The sequence below is a fragment of the Acipenser ruthenus genome, chromosome 4 (genome assembly GCF_902713425.1).
Source record: "Acipenser ruthenus chromosome 4, fAciRut3.2 maternal haplotype, whole genome shotgun sequence".
Lineage (NCBI taxonomy): Eukaryota > Metazoa > Chordata > Actinopteri > Acipenseriformes > Acipenseridae > Acipenser > Acipenser ruthenus.
The window spans coordinates 69,804,986-69,825,023 of NC_081192.1; the positions used below are offsets into that span (position 1 = coordinate 69,804,986).

The 20,038-nt window shown below is 39.6% G+C and overlaps 1 protein-coding gene across 1 annotated transcript in view; it reads right to left on the reverse strand.

The window, feature by feature from the left end:
- The window catches only part of ano10a (anoctamin 10a), a 63,172-nt gene that overhangs the window by 4,653 nt on the left and 38,481 nt on the right, over positions 1-20,038 (reverse strand). The window contains exons 10-11 of the mRNA XM_034000524.3: positions 12,818-13,009; positions 11,689-11,817 (exon numbers count right to left, since the gene is read on the reverse strand). Coding sequence (XP_033856415.3) covers positions 11,689-11,817; positions 12,818-13,009 — 321 coding nt within the window. The remainder of the gene's footprint in view (positions 1-11,688; positions 11,818-12,817; positions 13,010-20,038) is intronic.

The following is a 20,038-nucleotide window of genomic DNA, read 5'->3' on the forward strand; positions in this document are numbered from 1 at the left end:
ACATTTTAGCATACTACACTGGAAATGAAGCCATCATTCTTATGCCTATTCTAGTATATACTGTACCAAGTGGCAGGCTGCCACAGCTCATGAAAATGTCACTTTACAGCACTTTTTTTGAACAGAAAATATGGAAAATTGCTCATCCAGCCTTTTTCTATCATTGACCTCTTCTGTGGCTGTACTGTAATATTGTAGCTATAAATATGTATAAAGCCATTTTATTAAGGACAAATCAGTGTAGGAGATGAGATTTTTCAAGAACATTATAATGCAATTATTAATGTTTTATAAGGTCTACTAATAAACACTTTATTAACCCTCATTTATAAATGGCTTTATGGATATTTATAGCTTGCTCTTTCATATTTATGTAGCATATATTAATCATTAATAAATGGTTAATAAAGTGTTTATTAGTGGACCTTATAAACTAACTATAACATAAAGCATTAATAATGGCACTAATAAGGTGCTTTATAATAATATAATAATAATAGACCCCCCCCCCCCCCAAAAAAAAAAAAAAACTGAGATGAAAGGGAAATAAACAAACACCACAGGGATTAAAAAGAAAAAGATCTTATTGAGTGACTCCCAAGTTATTCAAACTGTTTGGACCGCAGAGCAACTTCCCATCACCATTACTATTTATTTTTTCTTTCTACACAATCTAGGTGCAAATCATAGTTATTCAGGTTCTACTGCCATGCCTTCTACAGGCTTATAGTTAGGAGCTATGTAGTGCAATGCTTGAATTGTGTAACATACATACAGCAGTATATCTACAATTAACTAGAATGTCATTACACATTCTCAAACTATCAGAATAGTTTCCATCACTCAAAAATTGTATGACGGGGTCCTGGATATTCCAAAAGTCATCTTGTTTCCCCCTTCACTATATATGTTAACTTTTCCACTGCAAGACATGAGGACAGCTCCTTTAGCCATCGGCCCACTCTTGGTCTAATCATATAGTTCCAATACAACTGTCGATGAGAAACATGCCCATAACATTATTATTATTATTATTATTATTATTGTTATTATTATTATTATTATTATTTTATTTTTTCTTTCTTAGCAGACACCCTTGCATTGCGCTTTACATTTAGGCCAAAAAGTTCAATTTTAGTTTCGTCAGACCACAAAACTTTTGGCACATGGCTACAGAATCTCCTGAGTGTTTTTGTTGTATAGTTCAAACAGGATTCAAGGTGGGCTTTCTTGAGTAATGGCTTCCTTCTTGCCACCCTACCATACAGGCCAGATTTGTGTAGTGCTTGGGATATTGTTGTCACATGCACACTTTGACCAGTCTTGGCCATAAAAGCCTGTAGCTCTTGCAAAGTTGCCATTGGCCTCTTGGTAGCCTCTCTGATCAGTCTCCTTCTTGCTCGGTCATCCAGTTTGGAGGGACGGCCTGATCTAGGCAGGGTCTTGGTGGTGCCATACACCTTCCACTTCTTAATAATCGTCTTGACTGTGCTCCAAGGGACATTCAAGGCCTTTGATATTTTTTTTATACCCATCACGATTTGTGCCTTTCAACAGCTTTGTCCCAGAGTTCTTTTGAAAGCGCCTTGGTGCTCATGGTTGAGTCTTTGCTTTGAAATGCACTACCCAACAGAGGGAACCTACAGGAACTGCTGAATTTATCCCGAAATCATGTGAATCACTACAATTTAACACAGGTGGAGGCCACTTAACTTGGTGTGTGATTTTGAAGGCGATTGGTTACACCTGAGCACTTATCCAACCAAGCTATTTCAGTTTTTATTTTTAATTAATTTTCTACAAATTTCTAGAATATTTTTTCACTTGGAAGTTGTGGGGTAGGATGTGTAGATAAATGAAAAATAAAAAACAATTTTAATGCATTTTAATTCCAGACTATAAGGCAACAAAAGGTGAACATTTTGAAAGAGGGTGTAGACTTCCTATAGGCACTGTAGCTGTGAGTGATGTCATTTTAATGGTCAATAAAAGTATGCAAATCATTCTGCCCCAAACTTTTAACAATTTTTTCCTAAGAAATCTAAGTTCATACTATATTATACAATTGTCATTACTTTGTGGCAAGGCGTTCTTCATATGTAAATGACTCATAGCCTACATGAACCACTATGTACAGTTGTGGGTGATGTCATATCAATAGTTAAAGTATGTAAATAGCATTGCCCCAAATCTTAAACATATACTTTAGAGAAATTGGACAGTTCAAAAATTAGCTAGGTTACATAGACAGTTAGTATTAAGGCAATTTGGTTTCAATATTAAGTGAAACAGTCAGACGGCAGGAGAGCTTTAGTGTACCCTACATTTTATGACAACTTGAAAGGTGATTGCAGTCTATTCTGTGTCTCTAGGGAAATGGCAAGAAACCGAATAAGAGTTAATGTCTATTACCCCATACTTGATGCAATCATCACAGAAATAAATCGTAGATTTTCAAAAGAAAACTGTTCCATAATGACTAGCATTCAGGCATTAGATCCAGGGAGTAAGCTCATCCTCTAAGAGCATGCAGTGCGGCCATAGGCTGAAGCATTCTGCTCTGACAGTGAAGACCTGGTGCATGAACTACGTCACTAAATACTTAATGGAACGAAAATTTGCAGCCTGTAATGAAAAACCAAATACCTTGTTACAATTCACAACATTTCTTGAATCTTAAAAAGATGCTTCCCGTGAACTCTTTCGCATGTGTGATGTTGGAGTTACAATTCCAGTCTCAAGCGCTGCTTTTGAACAGAGTCTTTCAGCTGTGAAACTTTAAAAAATGTAGCTGCGCAATACAATGTCTGACAGCCGTCTCAGTGACTTAGCTATTATTAACATTGAACATAAGAGGACACAAGCACAAGCCCCCCCCCCCCCCAAAAAAAACATGCCTCTGCCCCTCTTTGCCCCCCCTAGTTTACATTAGTCTAGTTATACCACTGCTTGGAAGTATGCAGTGTTTTACACACTATGCATGTTTGCGACATTGCCCTTGTTCCAACCACTTTAAAACACAGCTAGTGGTCACAGTGTTTGTATAAAGTATAGAACAGTGGTCGGCAAATGGCCCGCAGACAGGTGTCGTCTGGCCTGCAGATGCCTCCCGGCAGGGCTGTATCAAGGGCTGAGTGAGAGCTGAACTTCAGTTTAATATTACCACAAGGGGGCTGTCATGGGAGATTCCCCGCATGACTTTCTTGCGAGTAAGCAGAACAGTAAGTGTTTTGCAATATCGATTCCAATTTCCGACCACTGGTATAGATGGTGGACCAGCCACATACCGGTCCACTGTTTGGACCGGACTTCCTTGAGGTGGACTGGACCTGCATCCCTATTGTACAGTGTATATTGTGGCTATATATTTTTAAACATAGTCCTGATTGTTTTAGCATTGTTCTTGAACAATTACTGGTAAGTAAATAATAATGCCCTACAAAAAACAGAATCTGGAACACACACACGTTCATGTGTGTTCTGTTTTTCTCCAGCTTTAAAACTTTTAAAGGAGTTCTGCAACATCACCAGACCCTTTCAATTTAGCTCTTGAATGGGGTACTTTATAACATGTTTGGAATATTGTATTTCTTACCTGTTTAATAACATATTATGTGTGATGTGCATCTTTCTCTTTTGTCATTTCTTCTTACATATTTTTTTTACCATGTTTACTAACAATTCCAGCAAACCTCTCCATTTTCAATCACTTCTAAATTCTGAAGTGAGTTGATTTTACAAATAACCACTGGGGAATGCAACTCTAATGTGTGCCTCCATCTGCAACTGTGGCAAACTAAGTTAGTAAAAATCTCTATCCATAATCAGGGGACTAAAATAACAATTGCCCTCTAGTGGCAATTTTTCAAAACACTTCAGAAATACAGTTTAAAAGTGAAGTTGAAAACTTTAACCTAACTAACACCTAATTCATTTCACATTCTAAGAAATTCAAGAAAGATTCCCTTACCTGTCCTGCTTTAGTTTTATATACAGAAAGAGTCTTTGAACATCATGTACACTAATGTGCAAATCCTCTAAGGCAAATATTTCAGACAGTATCACAGGCAGTCTAGAGTTCTCTTTCAAATAGAGGAGTGGACTACCAACATAGTTTTCAAAAACTAGTCAGTTGAGCTGGGCGAGCCAGAGCACTCAATGCACTAGTGCCATCTACTGGTGAAAAATATTTTTGACCATTGCAGAAGTAACAGAGGGATTGGTTATGAGAAAAACTAGATTACACAAACCAAAATCTCTCAATACAAATACCCAGATGATGCTTAAAATAAAAGGATGTATCCTGTTTATGAGCTAAATGATTAAGTTAAATAAAACAACTTGGGCTTACAAAGGTGAGAACTTTCTTAAATAAATATATATATACAGTTGTATGCAAAAGTTTGGGCACCCCTGGAAAAAATGTATGTTACAATGAATCTTTCAGTGAACAGAAGTTGACCGGACCTCTACATGGTACAAAGTTAAACATGACACCTTTCTGCAAATTTTAATACAGGATTACTATTTATTTGCATTTATTATAGATTCAAAATAATAAACAAAAGTGAACATGGCGCGTGCAAAAGTTTGGGCACCCTGTCACTTAGTACTTGGTAACACCTCCTTTGGCAGATATAACTGCTTCCAAACGTTTCCTGTAGCCAGCTAAGAGTCTTTCTATTCTTGCCTTTGGAATTTTTTCCCACTCTTCCTTGCAGAACTCTTCCAGCTCAGAAAGATTCTTAGGTCTCCTGGCATGCACTGCATGTTTGAGATCTCCCCACAGATTTTCAATAATATTCAAGTCTGGGGACTGTGACGGCCATTCCAAAACCTTTCTCCTTCTTTCTTGTAAATATTTCATGGTTGATGTTGAGGTATGTTTTGGATCATTGTCTTGCTGAAATATCCAACCTCTTTTCAGCTTCAGTGTCCTGACTGACTTTAGAACATTAGCTTCTAGGATCTGTTGATATTTAGTTGAATCCATTCTTCCTTCCACCCGCACAATATTTCCGGTTCCACTGGCTGCCACACAACCCCAAAGCATAATAGAGCCACCCCCGTGCTTAACAGTTGGCAAGGTGTTCTTTTCTTGAAATGCTTCACCCTTTTTTCTCCAAACGTACCTTCTTTGGTTGTGGCCAAAAAGTTCAATTTTCGTTTCATCAGTCCAAAGAACATTGTTCCAAAAAGCTTCAGGCTTGTCAAGGTTTTCTTTTGCATACTTTAGACGCTGACTTTTGTGATGAGGTCGTAGAAAAGGCTTCCTTCTGACAACTCTCCCATGCAGATCCTTGTTGTGTAAGGTACGCTGTACTGTGGACCTGTGAACAACTACTCCAGTGTCAGCTAAACTGTTCTGAAGGTCCTTTGCAGTGACCAGTTTTCGGGCAAGTCTATGTGATATTTTTCTTGGTCTTCCAGATCTTGCCTTGACTTTAACCGTTCCATTTAACTTCCATTTCTTGACAATGTTTCTGACAGTTGAAATTGCTAGCTGGAAGCGTTGAGAGAGTTTTTTATAGCCTTCTCCTGTTTTGTGAAAGTCAATTATCTTCATTTTCAGGTCCTCAGACATCTGCTTAGAGGAGCCCATGGTTTTTGAAACCAGGCAGAACAACCATCACAGTCTGACAGATTAGAAGGTATGAAGTTACTTCAGAAGTAATAGTTCAACACTGGAATTGACTTCACCTGACTAATTGAAGCCCTAATGAGTGAATCAACCTTTCTGGACCTCAGTAATCATCTTTTTAAGAAGTAATTAAGAATGGTCCAAAAGGGTGCCCAAACTTTTGCACGCGCCATGTTTACTTTTGTTTATTATTTTGAATCTATAATAAATGCAAATAAATAGTAATCCTGTATTAAAATTTGCAGAAAGGTGTCATGTTTAACTTTGTACCATGTAGAGGTCAGATCAACTTCTGTTCACTGAAAGATTCATTGTAGCATACATTTTTTCCAGGGGTGCCCAAACTTTTGCATACAACTGTATATATATATATATATATATATATATATATATATATATATATATATATATATATATATATATATTTTAATAACCCTATGGGGCAGTTCACCTTGAAATGAAAAGCAAATGAAAAACAGCCAACAACTGTAGGCCCTTGTCCCATAAACAGGGATTGGCACTTTGAAAATGTTACATGTATTCTGGTGCATTCAGATAATCTTCTTTTTTCAGTTTCTCAACCAACAAGCTAATTGTCAGGCACAGAATCAAAACAATAATGAGAAACACTGATAAAACAAACTATTTTATTAACTGCAAGGTGTCTAAAGCTAATGACCAGTCTCCTGGTGCAAAAAGTCTACTGCAGTTTTTTCACACTGGTAGCCTTCTAAAGATAATGTCCTAGATCAGAGGTTTTGAACCAGGGCAAAACTAATGCCTTATATAACAATTGCTTATTGTTTGTATACCATTCCAGTATACCCAGTATTCAGAATATATAATGCATTTCACTCATGTAAACTGGGGTTGTGTTTTTTTTTTTATATTAATCTGTTTCTTACTTAAAATCAGCTTGTTTTAATTGCACTTCCAGTTACAACATAGTTAACATAAAACACCAGAAAGCTTACCTTGATTTTATTGTTACATACAGTAAGTCAAAATATTATGTTGCATTTATGTGCAGTGCTACCCTGTTATAACGCAACCTGTTATAGTGTGGAATCGGTTATAACATGGTAAGGTCTTGGCTCCCATTTCCCCCATAATGCAATTCGACTCACAAACGTTTGGTGAAGTTCCAGATACAGTACGAAGCACGGCAGACAGCAGAAAACAAAAATCTTTTTGTTAAAATGAGCCTCGGTGCGGTGGAGAGTAAGAAAAGGTGAAAATCAAGCAGCAGAAGGTGCTGCTGTGAGAGTGCAAGACTGTTGTTTGTTTTTGGTGTGGCCCAGGCTTACAGGGGCCGGGAATAATAGTCCTAATAAACTGTGGGTTTGAGTACCTGCAAATATAATGTGATTTGCAAAAAAGTTACCAATGCTGGTTATGTATAATTAGTTAAAAAAAAAAAAAAAAAAAAAGTCGGCACCATATTGAGCCAAATTTTATTCAAATGGCAAGGCAAACGCTAACTCCATTTACAGTACAGCACACTGAACAGGACACTGCAGAAGTCACAACTCAGTAAGTGTTTTACTGAAAAAAGCGCCTTTCGTCGAGGTGTATTTAAATAGGTAAGACCTACACAAGATTTTGAAATGGTAACTACTCTGCATTACCATATTTCAACTTAACATGTTTTTTCAGCTAAACTATTTTTTTTAACATGATCAAGCTACTATTTAAAATCATTCAGTTTTAGCCTATAATTTATATATATAAAAAAAAAATCTACAATGTACTTTTTTGGAATTGCTATATACCCATTAACCCAAATTTGGCACTGCAGTTCATTCTTTCTCAAGCCGTATCTACACTGGATGCGAGCGAATAATTTATAAATCACTGCAGTCAAATGCAAGTATCCACACCAGTAGCGAGCGATGCGAGTGACGTCGCTTTGAGAAAATTTTGCGTCGCTAAAATAGAACCTGTTTCTAATTAATTTTTTTTTCCATCGTGCGACTGGCATGAAACTGACCAATCAGAAGCAAGGTTAACACCCTTGACACACGTCAAACACATGCCTCAAAACAAGCTAATCCAGGACGATGAAAAGTTAATTTATGAGGTGCAGTAGTATCCATTATTATATGATTGCAAATTGAACGACTACAAAGACATCCAGAAGAAAGACAATGCCTGGGTGGCTTGCAGGTGGTGCATTTAGCAGCACAGAGACATTTTCTTTTTGATTATGCATTGCATAAAAATAGGTTTATTAATAAGCAAAAATAAACCGGACCATACATGCAGTCTATATATCCAGCACTTAAATGAAAAATGTGCACTTTTGCTGGCTTTTAAAAATGAAACAAAAAAGGTCCCGCATTCACACAACTTGAACATGTGACCTAATTTTAAGCTATGGCTTTTTTTTTTGGTTTGTTTTTATGATAAATAACATTTTGTTCACTTATTATTAGAGGTCCTACTATTCTATAGATTGTAAAACAAAGCCAGCAATACATTTGTCTTCTATGTGACACATCCCAACATTACCAAGCTTATACATAGTTTTAAAGATTATGAGTCATATTTATAAAGCATTTTCTGTTAAATTCACCTCACTGTTTTAAAAAGGAAAAACTAAATAAAAGTAAATAATAATACATTTAAGTGGTGACATCTGCATAATAACACAGATTATAATAATAATAATAATAATAACAATAATAATAATAATAATAATAATAATAAATAATAACACAGTGTAACAATTTTTTTTTTTTTTTTGGTTCCTGGGTAGTAAGTGTTGTTTCCTAATTGCTTATGCCTCAAAAGTATAGAAAATGGCTATTATTCCCCACAAACTTTGCTTTTGTGACCAGGACAGTGATATTTTGAAATTTACCTATTTTCCAGAACATTCCAGATAGATTCAGTGCTGAGTAAACTTGGAGTAACTTCTAGAACTTTCTAGAACTTTCCAGTAATATAAATAGTAGTATAAATACAGAGGCCTTAAGCCCACCAGTTCAGTTTAGTTCCAGCTGCCTAAGTGGATACATATCTGCATTTTTCTGAGATGGCATCAAGAGGCTGCAATGGTGGCATTCCTGATGGGTCTCCAAGGTGGTTTTACCAAGTTTCCCTGCTATCTTTGCCTTTGGGACAACAGGGACACCAAGGCGCACTACCACAGGCGGGACTGGCCACAGCGGACCGAGTTCTCTGTGGGGAGGAACAACGTCAAGTGGGAGCCACTGGTGGACCCTCGGAAGGTGCTGATGCCACCACTGCACATCAAATTGGGCCTTATGAAACAATTTGTCAGAGCTCTAGATAAGGAGTCGGCAGCCTTCAAGTACCTTCAAGACTTCTTCCCTAAGCTGTCTGAGGCAAAGGTCAAAGCCGGTGTCTTCGTCGGACCACAGATAAAGAAGATCCTGGAGTGCAATGAATTCCCCAAGAAGCTCACTAGTAAGGAGAAAGCGGCTTGGAACAGCTTTGTCGCAGTGGTTTTCCTGGGCAATCACAAGGCCGAAAACTATGTGGAGTTGGTTGAGACTCTGGTGAAGAACTACGGCACAATGGGCTGTAGGATGTCCCTCAAAGTCCATATCCTTGATGCTCACCTTGATAAATTCAAGGAGAACATGGGAGCGTACTCGGAGGAGCAAGGCGAGCGCTTCCACCAGGATATGCTGGACTTTGAACACCGCTACCAAGGACAGTATAAATCTGACTAACTTTGGCCCTTACCATCAGAGTGATGTTGTCAGCACACAGGTTCTAGAGGCACATCATGCCACGAACAAAAGAAATTAGCTGGAAAAAAGTTGCTGATGCCTATCAGTCTGAAAGGGTTACAAAGCCATTTCTAAGGCTCTGGGGCTCCACCGAACCACAATCAGAGCCATATTGTCCAAATGGAGAAAGTTTGGGACAGTAGTGAATCTTCCCAGGAGTGGCTGTCCTGCCAAAATCTCTCCAAGAGCAATGCGTAACATCTTCCAGGAAGTCACAAAGAACCCTAGAACAACATCCAGGGATCTGCAGGCCTCTCTCGCCTCGGCTAAGGTCAGTGTTCATGACTCCACCATCAGGAAGAACCCGGGGCGAAAATGGGATTCATGGCAGAGTAGCAAGGCAGAAACCATTGCTCACTAAGAGTGCCAAAAAGCACCTTGATGATCCTCAAGAGTTCTGGAACAATGTTCTATGGACAGATGAGTCAAAAGTGGAACTTTTTGGCCGACATGGGCCCTGTTATGTCTGGTGAAAACCAAACACTGCATTCCACAGTAAGAACCTCATACCAACGGTCAAGCATGGTGGTGGTAGTGTCATGGTTTGGGGATGCTTTGCAGCATCAGGACCTGGACGCCTTGCCATCATTGAAGGAATCCATGAATTCTGCTCTGTATCATAGAATTCTACAGGAGAATGTCAGGCCATCCATCCATGAGCTGAAGCTGAAGCGCAGCTGGGTCATGCAGCAAGACAATGATCGGAAACACACAAGCAAGTCTACATCAGAATGGTTGAAGAACAAGAAATTTAAAGTTTTGGAATGGCCTAGTCAAAGTCCAGACCTAAATCCCATTGAGATGTTGTGGCAGGACCTGAAATGAGCAGTTCATGCTCAAAAACCCACAAACGTCACTGAGTTGAAGCAGTTCTGCATGGGGGAGTGGGCCAAAATTCCTCCATGGCACTGTGACAGACTGATCAATAACTACAGGAAGCGTTTGGTTGCAGTTATTGCTGCTAAAGTTGGCATAACCAGTTATTGAGTCTAAGGGGGCGATTACTTTTTCACACGGGGGCATTGGGTGTTGCATAACTTTCTTTAATAAATAAATGAAATATGTATAACATTTTTGTGTTATTTGTTCACTCAAGGTCCCTTTTATCTAATATTAGGTTTTGGTTGAAGATCTGATAACATTCAGTGTCAAAAATATGCAAAAATGCAGAAAATGAGACAGGGGGCAAATACTTTTTCACGGCACTGTAAATGTATAACAATAAAATAATTTTGTTAAAAATATCAGTTCAACTATACTACTATGTACCGGGCTTCAAATCAGACTACGACTACTACTGGTACCACATAAAAAAAAAAAAAAAAAAATACTACGACTACAACTGTACAATTACTACTGATAATAATGATAACAATAAAACTGTTGGATATATAGGGATGTTCAATAACTCTGATCTATAGATTTTACAAGTCCAACCTTTATTTTACAACAGAGTTGCCGAAGGTCAGGGTGGTAACCTTTTACCAAAACAAGACCTGTTTTGTAATGGGACAGCCCACCTCTAGTATGTCCAATGGGAATGCAAGGGCAGGGTCATGAATTTATTTCCAGTCTTTTGAATCGTTTTCAAGTCGCGTCTGGTGTGTACTGACATTTGGCAACTTAGCTCACATCGCTCTGTCCAGTGGATGCAGCTTCAGACTGCATGGAATGATAACAAGCAGGTTTTGCTTTATCCTCTGGATACAGGTGGATAATGCTAATATGTTGGTGTATGGATAATAAAAAGCCCACATAAAATACCTCATCAGAGAAGAACATTTAAGCTCTGTGTGTTAGTTGGCTGGCTCGTTTGCTTCGTGAGGGGGATGTAAAGAGGTGGAATGAAGCTCAGTGTCTGTCAGTAGGGTTACATGATATGCTATTTGGCAACAAACAAAAAGAAATCCCCCTATAAATAAATGGTTGATGTTAAATTCTGCAGAATTAGATATTTCCAATAATGTTAGCTACAGCTATTTTGAACCATCCTACAACATATTATCTCTCTTTTTTGTTAACACTATTATTTACGCACAAATACAATGGCAGGACTATTTTCAAAGCCTCAGACTAGATGGTCTATTGAAGTTACCATAGAGAGTTGTTTATTTAGAGCATGTAACTTTGGTTTATCATGATCAGGACAGGATCCAGATGTGAAATGTCATCTCCTCGTGAAGCAAGAAGCAAGAAGCAACAAGCATGTGTCTACCTGTATGCAAATCTGTAAAGAATTACAATACCTCAGAGAAGGAATGTATGCAAATTACTATCCAGACTTACCTCAACTGCCAGCACAAGTAATATGAGGTTTGTATCAGACTCCTGAAATAATGACTTCACTTGGGGAGACATACCAAGCAGCGCACAGTTGGTGACGACTGAAATCACACTCATAGTTTCAAACGCCAGCTGGAAAAGAGAAAATGGCAAAATGTACAATAATCGTTGGCACCCAGAATTGAACGTTCTTTTTCTAGAATTGTGATGTCATCATATCGTTATTGTACTATTCCAGATTTTGGAACTAACAACATTCCATGGGTCAAAATGCGTCAAACTCAAGGGTCAAATTTAAGAATCATCATCTTATGGAAACAGAAATACACTTCCTTATCTCTTTTAATCCCGTTGCAAGCTAAAAAATGGTTACCGCACAACTTCAGAGCAAGTAATGCGAGGGCCAATGAAACTCGGTATAAAAAAAATGCCAACCACCGAAAGGACACAGAGCTACATAAGTGCTTCCCCACAACAGTCAAAAGTAGGAATTTCACAACAAACTTATCTGAATAATCTCAATTACATTTAACCATCCTTGGCAGACAAAAAAAAAAAACAAAAAAAAAACAAACAAACAAACAAACAACAGGAGATGACCAGTGGAACGTTCCAGTTACACCTGCTGTAAATCTGGATAGCCACGATTAGGTAAGTAAAATACCCTTATTAATGCAATGCACTTTTCTTTCTTGGTACGTTCTTATGATGCATGCTGTATGAAATATTAGCATAGCCCCTCCTTAACAACTATAACTTGACACCCATTGGCCCAGCACCTGGAAGTTTGTTGTAAACCCTTGTCAGATTAAAAGGACAGGGTCAAGGGATTTTTTTTCAGGAATAATAGCGCTACCATCATAGCGTGCTACCTTTTTTTTCATTGTAAATGTAGACAATGTGATCTTTGTTTAGCTGTATCGTTTCATTCTTGTCTTTTCTTCTGAACATTATAGACAAGCTGGGGATGATGGATGTTATCTAGAAGTATTCTGTGCTGCAGAAAATGCAATAAAAATATTTTCTGTATATATGAATATGCATATTTGTATTGCATCTTTTTCTCCCTTTTATTTATTGTTGAAACCTTGGTTTAAATTGATTTGACAGACCAAGAGATTAGTATATTTACCTGCCATACTCCAATATTGGCTGCAGGCTGGGAAAATGGTCTTTTGAAGACCTGGCACATTTTCAAGGCATCCGAATAGATTTCCGTGACATTGTTCAGTACTGCCAGAACCGCTGCTAGTGGAAAGACACACGAGAAGAGGCTGACATATCCAAACTGCAGGAACAGCTCCAAGTAATCATCAAAGGTACCCTGGGATCAAAGAACAAAGAAATTGTTTGCAAAAGGTCAAAACAATGTGGCAGTGAAAGAGTTAATTTTTTAATGGAATTGCACTAGTAATGGAGGTTTATTGACAAAATCACAGACAACTGTTGTGTACCAAGTGTGCAAACCAGAGGGCCCTGCTATCAGTGCCGGCGCTAGGATTTACTGGGCCCTGGAGCAAAACTGTAAAGTAGACCACCACCACCCCCCCACCCCCCCAAAAAAAGAAAAAAAAACATTAACGAATGGATGTTTACCTCCTAAAGACCCAAAACCTGAATATTTTTTATTTATTTTAAACTAAAAATGCACACATGAGAAACTCTCACAGTATACTAATCACAATAATAATTCAAATAATAATAAACCCATCACAAAGAAAGTTTTATTTCTAATTAAGTGCTTATTAGAAGCTTAATTGGTCCAATTAATTCATTTAGGGTACAGCTGGAAAAAAACCAGGAGACCAGGAGGGACACTGGCCTTCCAGGACCAGGATTGGACACCCCTTTTCTTATGCTCTCGGGGTAAAGCATGACTGCGTCACGGGCGCTTGCGCACCTTTGGTATACTATTCTGGTTCGGAATCTTTAATGGTTACATTTTGTACTTGATAGGGAACTGCTAACCGGTGGACCCGTACCATTCCCGACCTGGTACCGTACCGAACCGGGACCAAGGCTACCGCACCGATACCGTACTGTACCGACCCGGTGCTACAGTCACTGAACCGACCCAGTACCATACCATACCCGGTGCTACAGTCACTGAACTGACCCAGTACCATACCGTACCCGGTGCTACAGTCACTGAACCGACCCAGTACCATACCGTACCCGGTGCTACAGTCACTGAACTGACCCAGTACCATACCGTACCCGGTGCTACAGTCACTGAACCGACCCAGTACCATACCGTACCCGGTGCTACAATCACTGAACCGACCCAGTACCATACCGTACCCGATGCTGAAGTCACTGACTCGGTACCATCCTGGTGCTACAGTCACCGAACCGATTCGGTACCATACCATACCGACCCAGTGATAAAGTCAATGAACCGGTACCAAACCGACCTGGTACTGTCCCGGTCCAGTACCAAGCTGGTCTTGTTCAGGTCTTGAACAGCCCTGTTGCTGTCTTTAAGCAGACTGATACAGCACCTGTACATTGTTACTGTACACTACATTGCTACTTGTATAATGCCTGGGTTTTATCCCTGCAAGACATGCAAGGCCAGTTTGCCTGTTGAGGACAAGCATGGCAGATGCTCTTCCTGCCTGGGGCCAAAGCATGCAAGGGAGGCACTGGTGAACTGCAGTTTCTGCAACTCTTGTGCACATTTCACCAAGCCTATGCTGGAGAAAGGTTTTCACGCAGCTCTACAGAGCACTCTGCGTCCCTCACTCCTGCACAGCGCTCTTCCCCATCACCCTCTGTTAGAGAGGTGGCTGCGTCCTCACTCTATGGCTCTGTGACAAGGGGGAGTGGACAACGCACCCGGGAAAGTAGCCCACGCAGGAAGCCATCTTCACGGTCTTCCTCATCCTCCTCTGCCTCTCCTTCTCCTCCCCTGAGGAAGAAGAAAATCAGTGCTCATTGCAAGCGATTGGTGGACTCGGAGCAGATGGAGACGCTCTGGGCAGCAGTTTATCCACCAAGGAACAGTGCTCGCAGAGTTACTGTGTGAACATTCGGCACCGCCTGCCCCCTTGGGGTCCCAGGGGGCTACGAGCGCAGATTGGCAGCAGGATGATGTACCCTCCATCACCGCTTCTGAGGAGGTGGGCGAACAGGAGCTGGCATTCCAGTCTGAGGATGCAGAGTCAGCCAGCACATCCCCTGTGGTTAAGCTCTCCTGGCTTCTACCACTGATCAAGAGGCCACTGGAGTCTTGCAAGTGCCCTGGCCTACAGAAGGTGAGAGAAGCAGTCCATCTTTGATGATGAGCCTACCGCCTCCTGCTGTTTCCCTATCTATGGACATCTTACACAATAGAGAAGCTGGGCTTGGCCCAATTTCCGTCAGTGGAGGCTTCAATTGCTGCATTGGTACAGGCACCTAATTTGGCGCTCATGTCCAAGGACGCTATCTGCCCCAACAAACAGTGCCGGGTCTCGGAGGTGATCCTCAAGCGTGCTATTCAGCCAGGGTATTCACCGCACAGCTGGGCAACTTTAATAGTATTTTGGTAGCCTACTAGTCCTATTTGCTGAGGTCCCTCTCTGACCACCACAACTGGCTGTAGATAGAAACCTGGCTGCGTTGGTAGCTGCACGGAAGCAGCTTTGGCTTACACCAGGACATACCTTTGGTCCCACGGTGGACAAGATGCTGCAGCGCTCTCACCATGCGGGGGAATCCATTAAACACCTGGCAGCTATTTCCACTTGCCATGTCAAAATTGACTCAGTCTCTCCAGAAGCTCACGTCCTGGCGGAACAATTTTTGAAAGGAGCTTGGCTGCTTCAGCCGCCAATGAAGGATATCGTTCCTCATTGGAGGCTTAACGTGGTGCTTGATGCACTCAGGAACCCTCCATTTGAGGCTTTTTGGCTTGCAATCACTTCTGCAAAGCGGGTGACTGAGATGCAGGCATTCTCAATTGCGAAAGCCTGCTAAATCTTTGCAGAAACCAGGACAAAGGTTACGCTCTGTACCAATCCTGCTTTTTTGGCCAAAGACTATCTCGGCATTTCATGTCAACTAGTCTGTGGAATTGCAGGCTTTCCATTCACCTCCTTTCCAGTCTGACAGCGAGCACCAGCTCCAAACACTCTGTCCAGTGCGGGCCCCAGCATATTATACTGACAGGACGAAAAGTTGGAGGCAGTCCAAACTATTTTTTGTCTGCTATGGGGTGAAGTCCCATGGTCAAGCCCTGTCTAAGCAGAGGCTGTCCAAATAGATAGCAGACCAGTCAGGAATGCCTATGAGTGAGCCAACTTGCCCCCTCCAGAAAAGCTCACTGCCCATTCCACCAGGGGCATGGCAACTTCTTGGGCTTTGTTCCAAGGTGCATCTGTCAAGAACATTTGCAATGCAGTGGTGTGATTCTACAGACTGAATGTCCTGGATCCTCAAAACCCTGGTTTTGGAACTAGAGTGTTAAGGGCGGCTTCTCAGTCGACCCTTACAACACAGGCATAGAGGTGAGTTTCTCCCTCAGTTTTTTAGCCCTAGTTACTTGTTACTGGGGTACTTGTTACTGGGGTATACTGACCCATTAGGTATATTTCGTACTTGAAAGGTACCGTTATTATCATAACCCTGGTTCCCTGAAATAGAAATGTAACCATTAACCTTCAAGGTCGCTGTGTCCAAATGACGGTGAGATCTGTGTGCGTAGTCCTTTATACCCTCAGGGTGGGCATGACTGCGTCACAGATTCGGTTGAGCAGTTTTGTTATATCTTATTCAGGTTTCAGTTTTTTAGGAGATAAATACCTATGAAGTAATGGTTACATTTCTATTATCATAACCCAATGTTTTTATTTTTATTTTCAAACAACATATATTCTAATGTTTTTTTAGAATGACTGAACAAAGCAGTCAATCAAGTAACAGTATATCCAAACATTTTAATGAATCAATTATGAAACAAGATTAATCAATCTGATTAATAACTTGATTTAGTTAATATTGAAACAGCTTCAAATTTGTCACAAAAACATATTAATCATAGGCATCAACTGGATTTTTTAATTAATGTTAGCAAGTACAAAAGTTAGTATGAAAACATTTCTATAAATAAAAAAACACGCCTGCATCTCAAAACTTAGCTCACAGTACAATGCATTCAATACAACTCATAAGTGAAAACAACATTCACTGAGCACAACATTCTGATTTGCGAATTTGTCTTTTGATTGACAGTCTGCCAATACTACCTTGCTGCAGTTTATTTTTCTAATCCCAGTAGATTAGACAGCGCCTATATATTTTTTATGTTTAGGCCTTGTAACGGTGTGAAGGTCCGAGTTTACCCCCACCCTCAATCACATCACCTCCTCAGGAACCTGGAGGTATTTAAAATGCAGGAAAAACCGTCACTGGTAGCGTTCACAGGTTATTTTGCACTGGATACTGCACATAAATTGCCAATGATTAACACAGACTAGCAGGTTGTATATCATAACTGACATTCAACAGACAAGACCATGACTGACCTAACAATCCTTTCCCTCCTAAGGAAAGACACAGCATTAAATAATCTCTAGCCACACCTACTTCTAACAGGATTAATTAGTCTGGAATCATTTTATACAAAAATAAACTATTATTTAACATTCCTCCATTTACAATAAAACAGTCATACTTTTACAATACACGTTTCTTCTCATTTACACACATCTGTTTAACCTGTATGAATACCGTCTAATTAATCTAATTACTGCAATGCACCATCGTATATCAAACACACTTGATCAACAGCATGCACAATACATAATAAATCCATGGCTCTACTGCCAATAGAATAGCAATCACAATAACAGGTAATTCAATATTACAGTGAGGGTCTCACCCTCACAGGCCTTAAAGTGGGCTTAGAAAAAAATAAAGAAATAAAGAAATAAAGAAATGGATTCAGGGCTGGCTAATTCCACATGGTCATAAAAGCTAATGCAGCATGAACCATACTCCCATGACTCATGTTGTGCTTTTAATAGGTGAGTCACTGGGAACACTAACCTTTATGTTGGAGTTTTGTCATGAAACTAATGAACAATAACAATTGCAATACTAGAAGTTGCAAGCAACTTGATGGCTTCCAAGGCATTCTTGTTCCTATCTGTGTTCCATAGTAACCATGACCCCACCTGCACTCTCTAAGCAGTTATAAGCCACTTTGCATTTGACCTTAAGGAGAGATCAAAGACATTTTTGATAGCGCATATATGGGTTCCTCTATGTGTTCCATAGTAACCATGAGCCTATCTGCACTCTGTAAGGAGTTATAAGCTAGTTTTGCATTTGACCTTAAGGTGAGGTCAAAGGTCACGGTCAAGGCAATTTTTGATTAGAGTATATATGGGCTCATTTGTGTTCCATTGTAACCATTACCCTATCTGCACTATGTAAGTTGTTATAAGCTAGTTTTGCATTTGACCTTAAAGAGAGGTCAAAGGTCACAACAAATGCAATTTCTGAACAGAACATATATGGGTTCCTATATGTGTTCAATAGTAACCATTACCCTATCTGCACTCTGTAAGGAGTTATAAGATAGTTTTACATGTTACCTTATGGAGAGGTCAAAGGTCATGGTCAAGAAAAGTTTTGAATAGAGCATATATGGGTTCATTTGTACATTCTATAGTAACTATGACACTGTCTAAACTGTTAAAGGAGTTCTAAACATGTTTTGCATTTGAGGTTTAGCAAGGTAATATGTGCAAATATGTGCAATTTGACCATAGCTGAAATTTGATTGGCTCATGACGGCCGTATGTTTTTATGTAGTGACTTGCTTTGCACAAACTTAACAGACAACCTTGCCAAGTCTATGTATGCAAAGTTTCGCTTAAATCGGCATAACGGTTTCAGAGAAAAAGACGTTTGAATATTTTTGACAAATCCAATATGGCTGCTGGGCAGTATGTGCCCCATGTTTCACATCTCTACCATAAGCGGTTTCGGACAAGACGATTTTTTTTTTAAATTGGCGAAAATTCTTGGAAAATCCAATATGGCTGCCAAATCATGTGACCTATGTCCTTTGTTTTCTTTCCAAAGGCCTCTACCACCACTGTGTGAAGATTCAGGAGTCTACAACATTGTACCTTAAATGAATACTGCAATATGTGCAAATTGACCATAGCTAAAATTTGACTGGCTCACGGCAGCCATGTTTTTTTTATGTAGCGACATGCCTTGAACAAACTTGATAGACAACCTTGCCAAGCCTATGTATGCAAAGTTTCAATCTGATTTTTCAAGCCAAATTTTCGTATATCTGTAAAATCAATACCGTTGCACAAAAAGTCACAAAATTTGGTAGGGTGCTAGAGGTGTATGGAAACTTGTGTCAGAGCAAGTATTGGATTTGTCAAAAATATTCAAATGTCTTCCCTGAAACCGTTATGCCGATTGAGCATTGAGTTTTTGTTTCTGGTACACTGTCCCATGGGCATCTACCAAGTTTTTGAGCAACTTTGGGGAGGAAGAAAAAATAAAAAAATAAAAAAATAATAACAATAGGCTTCCCAGCCTTCAGCTAGGAAGCCTAACAATAACAATAATAATCCTAACAAAAACAACAGGCATCCCCAGCCTTCAGCTACGAAGCCTAATAAAAATCCTAACAGCAACAATAGGCTTGGAGGCCTAATAATTATTGTCTATTACTGGTAGTTATTTCCTCGCCTCTTTGTTTAAATGTTAGATATTTTAGCTATGTTGATGTAGCTAAAACTACATTATTTGGTGAACTTTCCGTGAATTCTTGTTTTTTTGCTGTACCTCGCCCGTGAAATGTGCTAAAAATGACTGTGCCAAAATTGTAGCCTTACTAATAGTTCTTTAACTACCAGGAGACAGATGCATGTTTTGACTAGCACCTTCATCACTGAATAACCAAATGAGAATTCCATAGCTGGTGAACCCACTCTTTAATGGTGAAAGGTTCATGCGCAACTATAGAATTGGTTGGGTATATGCAAACCATATAGGATGGGCCAGATAGTAAATTTGTGCACAACATGTGCAGTTTGTTTAAAAAATACTTTGCAAAGATAGTTGTCAGCAGCTCTTCTCAATTAAACTGAAAAAGCTAATCAGCGTAACCACATTATCTCATTCAGAACCTGGGTTGGAGAGGGGGGGGGGGGGGGGAGGCTTGTATTTTATATTGATGTAAATGTATGGGCCTATTCTAAATTAAGAAACTACACGTGTGTTATATGGCTAAACTTTGCAAATTATACATGTTTCTGAAAAAAACTATAAATAGAATGTCAAAAAAAGAAAGCACAAACATTGGAAATCTTTTCCACTAGAATGTAAGATTTTTTTT